Source organism: Grus americana, chromosome 12 (assembly GCF_028858705.1).
Source record: "Grus americana isolate bGruAme1 chromosome 12, bGruAme1.mat, whole genome shotgun sequence".
Lineage (NCBI taxonomy): Eukaryota > Metazoa > Chordata > Aves > Gruiformes > Gruidae > Grus > Grus americana.
The window spans coordinates 10,371,308-10,390,396 of NC_072863.1; the positions used below are offsets into that span (position 1 = coordinate 10,371,308).

The window sequence follows — 19,089 nt, forward strand, 5'->3', positions numbered from 1 at the left end:
GGAGCACCTTCTCCCTTCCTCCGTTCCCTTTTATTCACTCCCCCCAGAGTGCTTTATGCATGTTATCCATCACAAAGCCTTGTGTCTTCCCTCCTCTGAACGTACCTGGATCATTCTAGCTGCACGTTTCCCTTGATCACAGTGCATATAGCTCTATAGGATAGGATTCAGCAGGAGGTTACCAAGCTCAGTTAACCCTATACAAAGAGCAGGGCTTCTTGGCAACTAACAGTTTTACTCCTCAAACATATTTTCATAGCCTTAGCACATATCATACAAGTAAACATGCTGCCAAAAGGTAGTAATAATACATGTTTCTGAGTTGGTTTTTTTTTTTTTTATACTGCTGCCTAATATTTCTGTTCTGCAAGAAAAACAAAGCTAGACTTGGTGTTTTTTGGACAAACTAAATGCTGTATTTGTGCTTCAATTCCTATGATACTATGGTAAGGATGACTAGTTAGGAAATTATTGGGTTTCGTGCCTTTGGGCTACGTGTACAAAACCATAGCTGCTTTTTAAAAATAGTTTCCATGTAGCTCTTGAAAATAGTCTTCAAAGCAGAAACACTGATTTAAAACCATTTTACTAACTACAAAGGTCTGCTTGAAGGAAACCATGGAAATTCATGATTTGTTCCAAAAAACCCCAAAAACACCAAAGAAAAAAAAAATCCCAACAAACCCACACATATTTAACTGCCTGTAACAAACCCAGGCATTTGGATCTGGGTCCCATTGTATAAAGAAAGTGAGTGGGAACACAGCCATGGCATCCTTTGATTCCTGTAAGTTAACTTTTATAGCACTCCCACACGAAATTTTTCCCCAAAACATGATGTGCTGTGCAGGGAGACTTTCATTAGGTGTAGGGTACAGAGGCCACATTCAGCCCTGCCTCAAGGGTACTAACCCAGAAGGAGTCTTAAAAGGTAATATAAAACACCACTTAGTATTTCCAGGATGGGGCCAGCAGCTAAGCTTTGGAGAGTGGCCCCCAAAGACAGGAGGCAGTTTGAGAGGACAGGGCTGCACAGTAGCAAACCCCTTCCTCACTCGCACCCCTGGGTTTCCATTACATGCCCATGTAGATGCATGGGACCTGCCTGCAATCAGCCATAGCATCTCATTAACGCTCATTACATTAATGGCAAATGTCACCTGCCACAAACCACTGTATTTTGGCTTGGGAGGAGACCTTTCTGCAACTCCAGAATTGGTGGCTGATGGCGCCCCATGGGAGGATGGGGGTCTCCATGAGTAGGGGCTAGATCTTGTCCTGGCTCCACTCACACAGTGGCCTCTTGTGCTCCAGGAATGGGCTTGGGGAGAGGCTGACACAGCCTACAAACCAACCAGGGAAGCCATCTGTGCATGTCAATTTGTTTTTTTCTCCTCCCCAGACTTTTTCCATAGCAGGAGTCCAGGTGACCAATGCATAACACTGTGCTTTGGATCACTTGCAAAAGGCAAAGGGTGGGTCAGATATAGGTGATAATCGAGGCCTAGGGCCAATCTTAAAAAACGTCCTTACCCAAGTAGTAACTGCCATTGCTTTGGTTATTTTTTTTCTTTCTACTTTCCTAATACACCGCTAGGTACGAGGGGCTGGACCACACAACACAGTGTGATGACTACATTCAGGATCACGGTATAAACATCGGCTGTGTGTTACAAAATCTGAGCCAGGCAGAATATAAGGATCTGAGCATTTGTGTCAATGGTTCAGCGGCAGCCACTCTGCTACGGCCGTTGTATGTCACCCTTCGCCTTCACAACCTAGGTAACACTGGCAGGAAAGCAGCAGGGCTGTGGGAGGATGCACGGCCACCATGCACCCAAGGCTCACATCTTGCACAAGGGGGCTCAAACAAACGTGCACTCTGGTAGATGGGTGGCTGTAATGTGTCTGGGTGGATTTCCCCCGGAGAAGGGGCTGTGGCATGTGCCACACAGGACTCGAGTTCCCAGCAGCATGTGCAGGTGAGCAACACCACTCCGCACCCACCCTGGAAGGTCAGCGGGTGCCTCCAAGTGCTGTGCTTGGCAGCTGGACAACTTGGGATATAAATGGTCTGCTGGGCAGACGGCAGAGCAGCTCTGGGGTTTTTGGCTCTAGCAGCACTGCCACAGAGGTAGCTTCATTTACTCCTGCTGGAATTTAAACCGCTACTCTGCTTCTGCAAGCACAGGAGCTTTGCTTTGGGCTTTGCTGTTCAAACCAAGCTAAGGGCTGGGGAGAATTGAGTGCAAGGTGTGATGGGTTCTGCCAGAGCAAAGGCAGATTTGAAATCCATCAGAGACAGGGAAAGGAAGCAAAGCACAGCATGATGTATATCCTGATACATGTACTTGCTCTTTATTATGGGCACTTAACATGCTGATGCATTTACCCACATGTAAATGTCAGGGATAAATAGCTAGTACTCCCGTTAAGCCACTGGGCTAATAAACAGGATTTCCAAATTCGGTTAGTGCTTCCTTGTGCTTCACGTGTGGCTTTGGGCATCTGACGTAAACCAGAGCCTCTCCTGGGATGCAGAGAGTGTCAGGCCAAGGCTGCTGTGGTGTCTCACTGCAGGGGCCGAGGCTGCCCTCGCAGCACAGGGAGGGCTGGCCGGCTGTACTGTGAGGGGAACGTGCCGAGCACAATGCTCACACCCCAGCGTTTCAAAACCCCTGCTCTGCAGCCCAGAGCAACCTAGCCCAGCCCACGTGTCAAATTAAAATGAACAACCAGCCTGCCCCCCTTAGTGACACCTCTGGTCCTGCAGCAGGCTGATAGCAACGGGAGCTCAGAAATCCCATCAAAAGGGAAAAGGAGCAGAGGTTGGCAGTGATTAACTGAAGCCTTTCCCACCAGGAGATGTTTGATTGCACCTCTTGATCTTCTCTCTTTTTGTTCCACCACCCCAGCAAAGCCCTCGCCCCCGAAGCAGCTGGCGGTTTCCATGTCTGCATCGGAGGAGCTCCACATAGTGTGGAGCCCACCAGGTGGCGAAACACCGCCCCAGTGCCTGGAGTACGAGGTTCAGCTGGCCGAAGATCAGGGGGAGGCCAAGGCTGCCTGGGCGGTAGGGACAACACACCCTGTCCTGCTGGGAGGGGAAGGGGCGCGGGAGCCCTGCCTGATGGCTGGCAGCGGGGAGGCACGCCGGATAATTGGGGTTCACGCCAAGTTGTGGACAGTGTGTTTGCTATCCTGTGCACGGACTGTGCAGAGATGTTAGCTGGTGCTGCTGGTGGAAAACGCTGACTGGCTGCTTCATTACACATGTTCCTACTTAACACCCTCACCTCCAGCCACAGCATTTGCTTTAGCATTAACTGAGTCTCTGAGTGATCACTTCCTCAGGCCTCCTGGCTGTTATGTCAGAAAGCTGTCATCACAGAAATTTAAAAGTCGTTGTTGTTTGTTTTCCTGAATATGGTGGCAGAACTTGGTCCGATGAAACTATAATTCTAATCTCGCCAAAGAAGTAGCCTGGGACACAACACATCTTTCATGCATGGTGCTTTTACTTGGTGTATTATCCAGGTGCAGTTTTGATAGCAAAAATGGCAAGAACTAATTGATCATAGGACTTTTTTTTTAATTGCTATATTCTACATATGAATCTTCTTAGCTAATTTAATGAAAGATTCCATAAATTAACAGGCATAAATGGCAACATACATGATGGGGCCCCCCAGAATGTATGTATTTTCAGTAGATTAATCTCCATAATCATCTTATTGGCATTAGCTGGTCCAAAACTATTACGAAATCATTTAAAACTGCCAAAATATAACCCAAGGGTTTATAGAGCCCAGAGAGTATGTTCTGAAACATCAGGCCATGCCAGAGAGCTACTGGTGGTGGCACGTAATTCCTTAACGTTTGTTCTCTCTGTTTTCTTTCTCAGTCTGTGTCAACCCAAATGGAGACCGCTTTAACAATATCCAGAGCAAATCAAAGCCGCATTTCATGTGTTCGTGTCAGGGGGAGAACAAATATTTTCTGTGCTGACCAGGGCTTTTGGAGTGAATGGACACAGGAGTGTTTCTCTGGTATGCAACTCAAAGTAACCAGCATTTCTTTTACATCCTTTGTAAAGCCTGTTTGGGACCAAGCGCTGATGGCTGCCATGGGCACCTGCTGGTGTCCAGCACTGGAGGTGGGATCCTGGTTTAGTTACACTCCCAACCTACGCCAGCACAGCTATTCCTACTACTTTGCATCTCCAGTGCACTTAGGAGGCAAGCCCAAAAATACTAACGCTTCTGCACCAGCACCTTTCCCAGCTGCACGGGGATGGCTGTGATGGAGGAGTGACTGCTTTGCGAGAGAGGGCACCTGGTACTCAGAGTCTCTCCGCAGGGCATCCTCCTGGCTGCCCCCCACCATGGATCAGCTCCTTTGCACCCTGTAGGCCCTGTAGGCAGTGTGCACTGGCTCTGCTGCAAGATGCAGAAGGCAGGGAAGAGGCACAGAGCGGTGGCTACAGTTATATGCAGGATATATGTTATCCTGAAGGAGTATGTTACCCTATACAGTAACATATACTTGGCATGTATCTGTAATAAATAAATAAATAAATGTAGGGTAACAAACCTGGACACACTGAGGTTGCATTTGAGCCCAAGCTTTGTAAGAGGTAATATGACCCGTTCCAGAAGCTAGCGTTTTCTTATTTGCTGTCATTTATCTTCACAGTGTTCAGAAAAGAGGACAAGCAGCTATTTATCCTCATTCCAGTCCTTCTGAGTTTGTCAAGTAGCCTCATAATATTTATTTTGATTGGCCAGTGCAAGAAAAGGTAAGCACCAAGGCAGCCTGTCCATGCAATGTGCTTTTATGTGGGTGTCTCAGACTACAGTTATAAATGAAACAACATATTAAATACTAAGAGCCAAACATTAATAGATGCTCTAAGATTGGACATTAAACAACAGTTTATTTTCAGGAAACAACCTTGTAAGTGTGGCTGTTTCTGATATGAAATGCCTCACAACAACCCATAAACTCACAGAAGAGACCCAAATCCTGCTCATATGAGCCCAGACTGCTTCTGTTAAATGCAGCAAAGTTACTTGCATGCACAGCAGCATAAATAACGCCATTTTCTTGCCCCAGACCACTCAGGCAGCAGAGATTTGTACTAGTGGTGTTAAAGAAGTGCCATTTTTATGGGCTAAGGCCTCATCGTCTTTGCGCTCCCATCCCAGTTGTTTGCATTCATGTCAATGACAGCACATGCGAAAAGCAGGCACAGCGGATGAATTTGCTCATATCCAAATTATTGGTACTGATGGCATTTTCTTCAGGTCTGAAGGATCACTTAGAGACAATTGATCCCCTGGTACTGATAATTATTATCTTTTCCTTATGGCCATACAGTATAAACAAATGGGTAGCTTTTCTAATGTGCCTTTCAAGGCATTGCTGATGCGGGACACCTGGCTTTAGAAATGCCATCATGTTGTCCTCAGAGATGAACTAACACCTATTTGGTAGCTGAATTTATGGAGTCTGAGACACACACTCCTTCATCTTTGTTTTGTATCTCTCCGCCTTTCAAATGTTTTGGTTCGTGAAATTTGAACAAAGCGTAGGTGCTGGCAAGAAAATTTTGGAAAGCAAATGCTTCCTACATCATCACTGGGATGTAGCAATGAGTGACAGGGATGCTGTAGCGTGTCCCCAGCTGTCTCTCGGTGCTGGGAATAACAGACTGTGCCCATTTCAGATCCCCAGCAGGAAAGCCATTGCACGCACCGGTGGGATGCTAACTCTGCTTGTGACTGCTGTACCCCTTGTGTGTGATGGATTGCCCTTAGAACATCATTCCAAGGACAGCCAAGAAGCCCTGAGCTTTCTATAGCCCATGTGGGTCTTCCCTACCTGCTGCCATTTGCAAGGCTGGTTGTTGCAATTCAAGTCCTCAACAGGCCCAGGAAAACATTGGAGGAGTTTGAAACTGACTCTGGAGCAAGCTGTTTCTGATAAAAGGACAAAGGAGAAAAAGGAGACAGTGGAAACTGCCATGAATAAAGATAACACATTGCTCATTGGGTTTGTTTATTTCTTTTAAGGACTCTAGAAATCTGTCAACAGGACACACACTGAAGGGAAGCACCTCACACACAATGCTAGGTACCAACGCCTGCATCTAGCCAGTCTACCCCACCCCACTTTCACAATGTCTTCCTAGTCCCCAAATACTGAGCCTGCTGAACATGAGCTACTCAAGCTAGTTATTTACTGATATGCCTTAGATGTTGCAAAGCTGAACTGGGAAGGCCTTGAAAGAAACTTTTGCTGTAAAATGGCATGATCACAGCTGCTGCAAAGGACAGATGCTTCAGAGAAGTGAGGGTTACTCTGGCAAAGGCAGTGTGGGAACTTCTGTAGGAAGCAGGCATTGGTACCAGAATTCAATGATGCACCCAAGATGTCTCTCAATGCCTTGTATTTAGCTGATGAAATTGCTGACTGATTTTTAAGCAATCATTCCCTATGATGATGATAAAAAAAAAAAAATTAAAAAATCAGCACTGGATGAGACACTGTCCTCCGAGCACATTCTAGGTTTTTTTGGTCAAATAACTAACCAACTCAAACCCAAATGTTTAGTGTGCTTTTATTTCATCTGAACAAGCCAGAAAACATATTTTCATGCAGGAGCACTTATTCAAAATGGGAATTTCTAGTGAACAGTGGAAGCACAGAGAGAAAATCAAGTTTGCGTCAATCAGCTATGTAAAGAGCCATGCTAATCCAATCAGGCACAAAACAACACAGCAAGTGCTATCTTATACATCCAACTGCAAAATTATTCAATCACTATCAACTGCTTCCACTGCTAAATAGGCAAAACTCTGATGTTATTTGGGAGCAGCCAAAGGAGGAAAGCACCAGAATGGTCTATGCACAGACTGGAGCAGAAGTAAAGTTTCCTGGCTGGTGTTATTTTGATGAGACACAACGTCTGCCTCTACTGTCTCCTGGGGCTTCTGGCCAACCAGCATGGAATGGCTTTACGTTTAAAATTACCCAGGATTATGCAATGGGCATTGAAATACTCTGTTTTACCTTGATGAACACAGCACATCAGAAATGGAGAATGGAGTTGGACTCGCAAGGCACCGACTGATATAACAGAGAAGGTGAAAGGAACCACAAGAGAGGGAAGGAAACAGGAATAAAGCTTGCTTGACCCCGAAGCAGCCCCCAGCCCCAGCTCAGGGAGACCTGGCCTGCAGACATCTCCAAAACAGGATCATCAGAGCAATTCAAGGGAATGCAGGGTTCATACAACAAGCCAGATTCAGGAGGCTCAGGACAGTATTTCCTCCTCTGTTCAATGGGAGAGAGCAGCTCTTTGCTTGGTGCCCTCCCACCAGCTGCAGAGTCCCCTTCCTTCCCTCTCTAGTCTCCAGCAGAATTTTTGCAGCGACAAGGGGTGCAGCCCTGCCCCACACCTGCCCCTGGCCAGCACATCACAACTATTTTGCTCTGACTTGCTCTGGAGCCTGGGCTGCGTGTGCCTCCCTGCAGAGTGATGGGCCATCAGGGCAGGGCAATCTCTGGTGGGACCAAGCCTGGATCTCCTGATCTGCAAGACCAGAATAGCAGATACTCAGCTAAGCTCATTCTAGGGTTTTCAGATATTTTCAGGAGCTAGAGGACTTTGGGACATCCAGAACTGGGTAGCATTTGGGTTATCGGTTTTCAGAACTGTCACCAGGGCAACAGTTATTGCATTAATAATAATGGTTAAAACCAGAAAAAGCACTGGAGAAAACTATTGGGAAGATTTGCTATTACTGGAAATAACTCCTGGTACACCTCTAATGTTCTGCCAGCCTCTTATACAGTTTAGACATCTACTAAATACATGAGTGCATTGTGAACTTCCCCCAGGGAAAAAGCAAGGCAGGCAGCTGGAGCCCACCCTGCTGCCTTGGGTACACCTGATGTGATCTCACCCACTTCACCACTCAGGAATGCCGCACATTGGAGTGGGCCAAATGGTGGGGCAATCCTGACCTGCTGGAGGGGTTTAAGCTGGGTTAAAGTTTATACTCTAATTTTGTCAAAAAAGAGGTAAGAAGGGAAGAAGATTTAAGAGAACGGGTGCAGGTAAGAGGTGGCAAAGGAACATTTGTTGTACTTCCACAGCTAGAACTCACCCCAAAAAGATCAGGGCTATTTTAGTAACCAAAAAATATAAAGGTTAGGCTGAAGCCTGCTGAGGAACCTGCCTAGTAAGAGAGTGATAAATTAAGTGCATCTACTTATGATATCTGACTGCTGCAGCTTTACAGGAGTGTTTAGGTAAGGAAAGCTGGGCTTGGCCCCAGAGCGGGGCTCCCCGCTCACCAAACTCACCCCTGCACAGGGTCCTTGCTGCAGCAGCAGCAAGACATGCAGCCCCCCACACCCCCCCCCCCCCCGCCGGCTTTTTCACAGCATCACATCTGCAGCATGTGCAAAATGTAATCCTAATAGGTGGCCAGCTGCTTGTCTTTCCTAACATCCTGAACCTTGCTAGAATTTCAGTAGTATGTTGGGGTTTTTTTTCCCCTATGTTTACAGAATTACACTAATTACGTATTTCTTTCACACAGTATTTGCATTACAGTGGTTTAATTCATTTGCTGTAGTCCATAATTAATATTTTCAGTAAAGCGCTTTCAAAATCCCTCCTTTGGCATACCCTGCTCTTATTGTTCCCAGCTCATGTCTGGGTTCCCCAGTGGTTTTACCATCTTAGCCTCATATGTCTGGTGACGAATGTCTTTGCCAAATGTATAAAGAGAACTCCTTTACATACCCTTGAGTTTAGGGTCTTTTTTCTGTCTTTGACTGATTAAGTCTTAGAGTCATTTGTTGAAGAATAAAAGGCAACTCTTCCTACAGTTTTCTTCCCCAGAGAATGTCAATACTTGTCAAACATATGAAAGCATGATCCTGTGCATGCTGCAGGATAATGCAAAATCAATTTGCATCTGCTATATTCCAGCTGCTTTTGGGAAGCAGCAAAACAGGGAAGGCAAATGCCAAGGTCACCAGAGTCTCTGCACTCACAAAATCTCCCTCCTCTCACTGAGGTCTATTTTCAAACTGCCAATAAGGCAATAATTTGAAAACCAGTTTACTTTCTGTTTCCTCATTATACATCCTCATATTTTTTTCATTTTTCTGACTGGCCTCTGAAGACAAGAGTTTGAAGTGTTTCAACCACTATAACCTGCCAATAGCTGAAAGACATAAAGCAAGGCTGGCATCTCTCAGGACCTCTTTACTCCTCTTGCACTTGAGGAAATGAAAAGGTAGAAGCTCTATCTCACCGGCTGAGGCACCTCTGCTGAAGTTTCTCTCTTACAGGTGCTAGAAACTCCATGGCCACTGGGTGTCAGCATCTGTGCTTGGATGCAGAGGAGGAAGCAAGCAGGTGCAGCATGCTTCCACCAAAATTCAGTATTTAGTGCAAGAAAATTAGAGGGGACAATGGCTCGCTCACTGTAACATAGATGAGTTTTGTTCTTTTTGTACTGCTAAGTGGAGAAGTATCACGCCTTCACTCCATCATTCAGCACCGGGCTGATTGCTAGGTAACATCACCCCTCATGCCTCATGGCATCGTGACCATGGCCCAGCGCTGCTGCACAGACCAGAGCTGCATCTCCCATGGCATGTTCAGCCAAAACCAGCCCCCTGCCCTCCTTCCCACAGTTGTGCAACTGAGCACCCACAGACATACCCCACTGGCTCAAACTGAAGGCTCGGTCGAGCAAGGACTGCGCCCTGCTGTATGTCCCTGCCTCACTCCGGCATTGGCTCTTACATCCCTGAGCCACCACAGGTCTCAGCACCCATCCCTGAGCCACTGCAGCTCTCGGGGATGTACTAGGGGAGTACCTAGATCTTGAAAGAACGTAGAGTGGCACAGCCCTTCTGGCTTCAGCTTCCAGAGCTTTCAGTCAAGGCTTTGGGAGTACAGTAACTAATGATATAATCTAAAATCAAGAGCTTCATGGGCCACAGCAGGTGTGCAGCTCACTGCCTCATGTGGCGGGGTACATTTGAGAGCACTGTCAAGCTCTTCATGTCTGTGTAGAAGCTGAATTTTCTCAGGAGGGTCTGTGGTTCTCAGAGCTTCAAGGCAAGCAAGTACAGCTGATACATGTGCTTAACAAAAATTTGAGGCAATATATTGCAGGTGAGCTGTCTGAACAGCTGAAACGGCTCTGCACACCACCCGTGTCAAGATCTTTCTCCCAGAATACAGAGGGATAAAACAACCAGCTGAGAAATGATGGCTACCACAAGGTTTGCACCAAAAATGAATATTCGCCTCCCTGCCATCCTGGGCTGCCTGCCTCCTGTGCCAGATCCCCACCCAGACTTGCCATGGGACTGCTCTGCTCAGGAAATAAAACACTATTTCATTGTGTTATGCTACCAGACACATTTAAAAAAAAAAAAAAAAAGAAATCCAATTTAAAAATCCTAAACATGGCCTTGACATTTCCTTTTCTCATGGCTCTGCTCAGGAAACAACCTCAGTGTTGAAGCAGGTCTCACTCCATGGGGAGTTGAGTGCAGGCACATGCTTAAGCACAGGGGTTTGACAGGCACGGTGGTAACCCTGCTGCGGTCCCCAATGATGCATGCATTCATCTCTGACAGCAAGGAGAGCCCATGCAGCACCTCTGCCTTCTCTGAGATACTGAATTGGGCTGCATTGCCCTGCCTTTGCTGGAAGGTGTGAAAAGTTGCCCCAACCTCCTGCAGCTGCAGTGGGGGGATTTGAGTCACGGTCATCAGTGATCACCTGCAAACTATGTTTTTTCTTTCCTTGCCTGGGAAGCTGTGAATGGAGGTGGTAAAGGCATGCCACATCTTTGGTTTGCTTGGATGTCCCACCTCACCAAAGCACCAGGGACTCGTAGGGATCATTTTAATTTAAGAAAAAAAAAAAAGTAATAAATATCAGGGCTTTTTTTACAAAACACCTTCCTTTAATAGAATTCACTTATCTAGTTATTTTTATGATTTAAAAATGAATGAAGGGTGCAGGATGTTCTTCACTGGAATTCACGCAGTGGTGGAGAAAACATGCATAACAAACAGAAACATGATGTTCTTGGGAAAGGAAGCTCTATATTTGAAGGCTAAAATCTGTAAACCCATCAGTTCCTCACCACCCAGGCACAGGGTCAGGCTCAGAGCGCTGATGAGCTATTTATCTGCCCACGTTAGGAAAGAAAGGTTGCACTGGCCTGTACAACAGATAAATCAAAGATGCCAAGTGCCCCATGTGAACATGTGCCATTTTAAGTGTCCATCCATCCCCCAGCTCCGTCCTGCTTCAGATCTGCTGTCAATCCACCTGTGTGCTGACTGCTGCGGCAGTCCACAGCAAGCCTTTTCTGCTATTCTGCTTGTGCAAAAGCTGCGCACAAGGATTGCAGCCTCCCAGCTGCCCTTGGACACGTCTAACTCCCCTCCCCATGTGTCCCTCCCTGTGTGGCCATAACATACAAGTGCAACTTCAGTAACAGCAAACAGATGCAAAGTGTGTGTTAAACCATCCTGTTGTTTACAAAGCATACAGCTTTCTCCATGGAATGGCTACAGAAAATTTGCACAGGAGAAGAAACCAGAGACAACAGATGCAGGTTCCCATGCTGCCTCTAGGTACCCAAACATCCTTTATGCCCTCACAGGGTCTGATTGCAGAGCCGGGGCTGCCCAGGGAGCCTGGGAGAGCCGCTGTGCCACCAAGAGGTCCCCGTCTGATGCATAAAGGCCAGGAGAGGATAGCCCTGGCCTTTTATCTTGTTCCAGCTCGTAATTGTTGAACTGGAAATATGTCCCAGCCTTTGGGACTCTCACATTGACCTTGGCTGGTAGCTGCCCAGAAGTTTGTGCCCATGTTGCCAATTTATTTAGAAACACTCACACTGAGAAAACAATAACCTTGCTGCCTGCCAGGTTTAGCTGAGTCCACTTTTAACAACAGAGAGCTTAAAAGACCAACAACACAATTTATTTTACTGAAGTAAAAGCATGAAGTTCCTGGCTGCACAGTTGGAAATGCAGCAACAAAGAAAAGCATTAAAAAAATCAGACAGTGCAAGCACATAGCAGGCTCCCAGCCCTTAAAGCTGCTCACCAGCATTTTCTCAAATACATCAGCTAATGGCAGCCCAACAGGACATTACCTCAATGCTGCGGCTTTCCAGAGCAGACTGAGACTGGCTCCAATAATACTCAATGTCCACGAAAATGCTGTTGTGGGTAAATAAAACTTACGTGACTGTGTGCAGTCAGGCTTGGGCTTGTCAAGCTGGTTGATTCTGGATGCTTCTGAGAATGCAAATGAACTATAATTCATACAATTCATGATCCCTTGACTTCACGTTGTCCTACTTGTGGGAAATGTACTGATTTGGCATGGCCTTTCCTGCCTTCCTCCAAAATTGTGGCATTTTTCAGGGCTCCGCTAGGACTTGGAAGGACTGTAGCACAAAAATAGTGTTCTTGCTTCAAGATGTTTGTTCCTCCCACGCTATGGGACACATCACTGGGGAGGTCAGAGGTGCTGCTGTGCAGATGGCTGGCTTGGCGCCTGAGCTCTGCCAGCCAGGAGGCTGCAGACGTAAGGGCTGAGCTGGGCCCTCCCACTGTACCCCTACAGCATAAATTCCTGCGTGAATGCAAGAGCTGAGCCCTCAATAAGCCTTTTTGGTTGCTGTTACTGCTGCCTCACCAGAAAGTGCTGTTCCAGACCTGGAATACTCCACTTGTTAGAAACCTGCTTCTAATTCCTAGTTTATTTCTGGCACTTTTTGTATGCCAATGTTTTCCTCTAGCCTAAATAGCTCCTCTCACTCCTTAGTTAGAACAAGCACTCACTGATGTCCTGATAGAGAGCTGTGTTGGGTTTGCGTGGCAAGGTTTTGGTAGCGGGGGGGCTACAGGGGTGGCTTCTGTGAGAAGCTGCTAGAAGCTTCCCCTGTGTCTGATAGAGCCAATGCCAGCCTGCTCCAAGACGGACCCGCCGCTGGCCAAGGCCAAGCCAATCAGCGCCTCTGTGATAACATATTTAAGAAGGAAAAAAAACACAAGAGAGAGCTTTTGCAGCCGGAGAGAGGAGTGAGAAGATGTAAGAAACTCTGCAGACACCAAGGTCAGTGCAGAAGGAGGGGGAGGAGGTGCTCCAGGCGCCGGAGCAGAGATCCCCCTGCAGCCCGTGGTGAAGACCATGGTGAGGCAGGCTGTCCCCTGCAGCCCATGGAGGAAGGATGAGGGGGTGTAGAGATTCCACCTGCAGCCCGTGGAGGACCCCACGCCAGAGCAGGTGGAGGCACCTGAAGGAGGCTGTGGCCCCGTGGGAAGCCCACACTGGAGCAAGTTCCTGGCCAGACCTGTGGACCTGTGAAGAGGGGAGCCCACGCCAGGGCAGGTTTGCTGGCAGGACTCGTGACCCCGTGGGGGATCCCACGCTGGAGCAGTTTGCTCCTGAAGGTCTGCACCCCATGAGAGGGACTCCATGCTGGAGCAGGGGAACGATGAGAGGAGTCCTCCCCCTGAGGATGAAGAAGTGGCAGAAACAACATGTGATGAACTGACCGTAACCCCCACTCCCCGTCCCCCTGTGCCGCTGAGGGGGGGGAAGGTTGAAGCCGGGAGTGAAGTTGAGCCCAGGAAGATGGGAGGGGTGGGGGGAGGTGTTTTAAGAGTTGATTTTATTTCTCATTCCTCTGCTCTGTTTTGCCTAGTAATAAATTAGATGAATTCCCTCTCTAAGTTCAGTCTGTTTTGCTCATGACAACAATTAGTGAGTGATCTCTCCCTGTCCTTATCTCGACCCACAAGCGTTTCGTTATACTTTTTTTTCTCCTCTGTCTAGTGAATGAGGGGAGTGAGAGAGCAGCTCTGGTGGGCACCTGGCCTCCAGCCAGGGTCAACCCACCACAAGAGCCTTCTTCACCCATCTTTGGCTGCCAGGAGGAAAAGCCAAGCTTTCTACTCTTTTCTCATTAAAAGGACTCCCTATGCCCCTACCTGGACTTGTGTCCCCCCACTATGCCTATCACCAGGGCTGCTGCTCAGGATCAACACACAGTCCCATCTATTTTTTTAAAGCAGAGGTGTCAACTAACTACAGTGCAACAGGCAATCACATTCATTTACCCTCAAGGAGTGAAGATCTGGCTAAGGAAAACCACCATTACTCACCATGGTTTCCTGCATCACCTGCTTTGTTGCACAGAGTCAGTAACACATCCACATCCCATCACTTTGCTAAATGCTGTCATAGGAGAGCCTGGTAGAGAATGCGGGCAGTTTTCTCTTTAGCAACACCTAGGAAAGGTGCAAGACAAACCAAATGCTCATTTGAGGGTTAGCCCACCTGGGTGCCAGCCTTGTGGCTATGCTGCAAAAAGAAGGGAGAGTACTTAGCTGAGAGGGCTAAACATCGCCAGGGCTTCACAGGTGAGTCACCATGACCTGTGGATCCTTTCTGAAGACATTTTGGGACATGAACTATTGGTGCCTATAGAGGAGGAACCCTCACACAGCTGAGTTCTCTGGCATATGCACTTACCTGTTGCTTTGAGCACTATCATGATCTTTGGGAAGTGTGGGGTCCACAGCAGGGGCACTGAAGTCTTCCTCCCACAAAAGTCCCAGAAGAGCTGTTCTAGCCTTCAGTCAGGAAAAGGATACTGATTAAAATCTTGAGTAACTTTGATGAGCATCCATCACCAGCATCCACCTGTTCTTCTGCAGGAAGAGACACCAGCAGCACACACAAATGTAAAACTGCTCTAAATTTTAACAAATGCAACCAGGCAGTGGTCTAACAGGCACCAGCCTACAGATCATTTTTAGTGTATCAGCAATTTAAATAACTCAAAATTCCACAATTAGATCCTATTAAAAACATATGTTGGATAATTAGGCTGTATTTTAATTAAACATTAATTTATCCAATTTGTTGAACTAATTACGATTCAAGCACAGGAAAGTTCAGAACAGTGGATTGAACATGCCCCTGTGTGATGCACGATTCATTTTTCAAGTCACATAACAACTAAGTGAGTGTCACTGGAGTGACAAAGCAGCAGCTGTTGTCCCAGGAAACTGCTGGGGAAATTGTATTTATATGCTAAGAGATCCTTTGTTTTTTAGGGAAGCAGAACATAAGGCAACACTCATGAAAGATGTAATAAGTAACAAGCATTGCTTCACAGTCTCAATTTTCCACAATAATTTTTTACCCATTACTGCTGTGAGCAGTCTGTATAATTCTCTTGCTTTCACCACCCCAGAGCAATCAGATTTATTGGAGTTGTGTCACTGCTAGACACTTATCAACTTGCTAAGCCCCTCACCAAATCTTTGAAGTTGTGGCCCAGGAGGCCAGGCTTTTGCAACCTTTTCTGCAGTTAGACTGCTCAGCACAGTGTGGAGTCAATCCTGCTGGGCAGTGTGCCAGGGCACACTGTGCCAGGTCGTAAAAGCAGCACCCTCCTGGAGGGAGCATGCAGGAGGGCTGCCCCGGGGCAGCGCACAGCTCAGGGCGCCCTGTGCTGCTAGGCTCCCTCCCCATGTATCAACACACCTTCCTGCTGTATGCAGAACCCATGATCTAGGACAGTTTTAAGCAAAATTTTCCAGTGTGTAGCTCATGCACTTGACTGTTCATTAAAGACCTTCTGGTGTGGTTCTTTAATCAGCAAGTATGCCTTGCTGCATTGATTGGCTGTGTCATATATATCTAAAATCACTCACCTGAAGACTCTCCACCTCCATGTTGTTATGGGATTGCAGCATCCCTGCACAGCTGAGAGGGAATGACACATCACATGGATATTTTGTCAACTTCTGACAGCTTCAGAGCACAAGTTTCAGTGTGGGTAAAAGCAAACAAGCAGAAGATCTGAGACTTAAAGAAAAATGAGGGAAAGGCAGAACAGTCAATAACAACTTCAGAGTTAAAAATGAAAAAAAAAAAGCATTTTTGGTACATGCACCCCCTCCACTACATCATCACCAGAACAGCCCACATTTCACGGTGACACCCTCAGCTGCATTTGATCTCCCCATCGCAGGTTTCTGCCCCAGCTGTTCAGCTATTCCCATTTTTTCAAGGGAAGATTGAAGCATGATGACATCTCCTGTTGCTCTCTAGGGGCTCTGGGATGTGTGTGTTCATGTGTGCAGATGTGTGCATACACCTGTCCATCTCTGTTTTTCTGCTGCACCTGCTCAAGTCTTGGTGGTCTTTGTATGCTTTTGCCCAGGAAAAAGCTTCTGATGCTTTTCCACCCCAGTCTGAAATGGAGCCAAAGTCAAGTGCAGTTCTTGGCTTGGCATGTAGCTATCCTAATGATACTTGTGACCCAGGGAGGAAACCCATCCAAGAGACATCTGCATCTTTATGACATGATGGACACTGCTTTTGGAATGTCAGATTAGCATGATTTGTCTGCAAGAAAATCAGATACCCTTCATCAGTTCAAAGCTAAATAATAGTTCTGAAGAGCTGCTTGTAGTTTGCTTTTTTTTCTTTAAAATATGTTTTTCCTTTTGAATTTGGGTCTCCATATCCAGCCCTTGTGGTCTAGCACATCAGATGATTGCAGTCAGCCTGCTGACTTGGAGGGAGGAGCACTGGCTGTACTCCATGCCAGTGATGAACCTCTTTGTAGGGCTGTCCAGAAGAAAGGCACTAATGGTTGACATGAATGTCTCTACAGAGAAAAAGGCACTAACCACACTGTTCACACTGACTACTCACACATCACCTAACATTAGTATATTTAACTTACCACTCAGATAAAAACTATTGCTGACTCACAAGTCATTAAAACATCAGAGCTATGCTGATGTTGAGGCTCTGAACTGTATCACCTCCCAAATGCCACAGCCTCTGGGTAGCTGCTCTTATCTTCAGTGAGCACAGGACTGAAGAAGCAGGCCCTTGTCCTCAAAGGACAGCCTTTGAGGCCCTCAGAGGTCACCAAAGCCACCACGGCTGACTCCATGGATGTTACAGCCCAGACACGGCTGTGTGGGGCAACAGATGTAGATGAGCCATCTCAGGTCTGAAAGCCAGCTTGCTCAGCCACAAGGCTTTGTACCTGAGCAAATATGGCCAGCCTTGCTTCTGGCCTCTGGTGGGGAAGGCTGCAAGCCCCTACAGCTCAGGGAGGTGCTAGTTCAGGGGCTGACCCCACCAGTAGACTTCCCGATGCAAGTCAAACGGTGGACTGTTGGCTGAGTTGGAGCCTCTACGTGCACGCTCTGTCTTGCAGACAGCCTGCCTGCACATGTCCCATCTGGTTTGGGAAACAAAGCAACCAACATGTTTCAGCCTACAGCACCATTTCCATGGAACTGTTTTCACTTGTTCAGTTCAAACTCAAAACAGAACACCACCACACACACTGTTCATAAGACAAAACTGTACCTGAGCCGAGATTTGAGGACTCACAAAACTTCCAGCAGGTACTCCCAGCCCAGGGTAGGGCTTCTTGAGGCACCACCATGGTTAATGACTACAGCTCAGGAGAAGCAAAGCTGCTGTGGGGACAGCCTGACTTTGGTTAGTTGCAGAGAACTAAATCCATTCTTCAAACTGAGGTTATTTAAAAAAATATCATTTTTAACAGTTATTCCTGGAGGGAGCAAGGAGAAGAGGGGGAACAGTTTATCACTTTTCCTATTTAACAGGTTTTGGGGTTGGAAGTGTTGGGATATGTGCTGAGACTAATTTCTGTGATTAAGTAACTGTGGGCCATACTTCAAGTGTGGGAGGAGAAATGAAAGTTATCCTCATCCTTATCCTCGTTATTTGTTGTTGTATTGTTTTTTGGTCAGGACATATTTTTCACTCAAGAAAGATGTTAATTGGGGACAGATAAAAGAAAGAGAGGGCACGTTCATTTATTTATTTTCTGATAGACCACAAAAAAAAAATTAAGAGTGATTAAACCAGCAAACCTTCTTTAATAAATTAATAGCAGCATCACAAAACCCTGATGTGAATGACCCAACGGAAGTTGGGTAAGTGACAGTATTTAACCATTCACAAAAATGTTATCACCCGCTGGCCGGGAGAGAACTCGGGCACTGTAAGGCAGTCCCCTTGTCTGCTTATCTACACAAGTGACATACGTCAGTATGGGTCCAGCTGAGTCGCAACGCTTGACATATTTACAGTTCTGGTGCTGAATTTTTAAAAACATTTATAAAAATTCTGTAAATTCTCTGTTCAGTTCCCATTATTTACATCCAAATAGAGTAGGTTCCCTTTTTGCCAATACAACAGAACCGGCAAGGGTAAGACATGAAGGCTCCTATGTGAAGACAATGCCTGGGTGTGGACTTATACTAAGTTCAAGGATGCTGTGGAAAATGAGCTATTCCAACATGACCTATTCACACATGTGCTAGAAGCTACTGTAATTCAACTTATTGCTAAATGCATTCAAAGTCTGTAGTTGGCTTTTAAATATATCTATGTGTATATATATGTAAATTCACATATATATACACACACACACACATATACATGTTTGGAAAAAATGTGCTATGAATTCACCCAAGGAAAAAAAAAACCAACTTAAAAAGCAATGTGATCTTTCTGATTTTTCTGTACTCTTTGAAATAGTCAAATCTGACTCAGAGCAAAGGACAGTCACTGAAGGCACAAGTTTGTGTCTCTGGCCAATCCTTTTCCTACTGGTTACCAGACCTTTTTGGGGAAGGAAGTGGATTCCTGAGCATTCAAGCCTGTGGTGGTATCAGCAGGCTGGCACATGGTGCATCTCTGCTGCCTTCTGCAAGCAGTAAGCTACGCTCTGCACTGGGATACATGCCTGCATGGAAGTACTACGGATTTTTCCCAGGAGGGGATGAGGGAGAAGAGAGGACCACCAACTTCAATTCGTTAAGCTGGGATCAACTCAGCAGCAGATGTGACCTGTATGTTATGTTTCAGTAGTGGCCTCAGTGAGGTTGTTGCTGTACACAGCAATGCAACAGTGCAACGTTACGCTAAAGCACTAGCAGAATTTTCCA

General features: G+C 46.5%; 1 protein-coding gene across 7 annotated transcripts in view; it reads left to right on the forward strand.

Annotated features, from left to right (window-relative positions):
- The window catches only part of IL13RA2 (interleukin 13 receptor subunit alpha 2), a 22,609-nt gene extending 8,988 nt beyond the window's left edge, over positions 1-13,621 (forward strand). For 3 of the 7 annotated variants that reach the window (XM_054839549.1, XM_054839554.1, XM_054839548.1), the window contains 5 exons: positions 1,598-1,782; positions 2,916-3,073; positions 3,905-4,049; positions 4,696-4,798; positions 13,023-13,621. In XM_054839549.1, coding sequence (XP_054695524.1) covers positions 1,598-1,782; positions 2,916-3,073; positions 3,905-4,049; positions 4,696-4,798; positions 13,023-13,302 — 871 coding nt within the window. In that variant the 3' untranslated portion in view covers positions 13,303-13,621. The other 4 variants (XM_054839552.1, XM_054839550.1, XM_054839551.1 and 1 more) reach the window with 4 other exon arrangements.
- Positions 13,622-19,089: the final 5,468 nt, after the last annotated feature.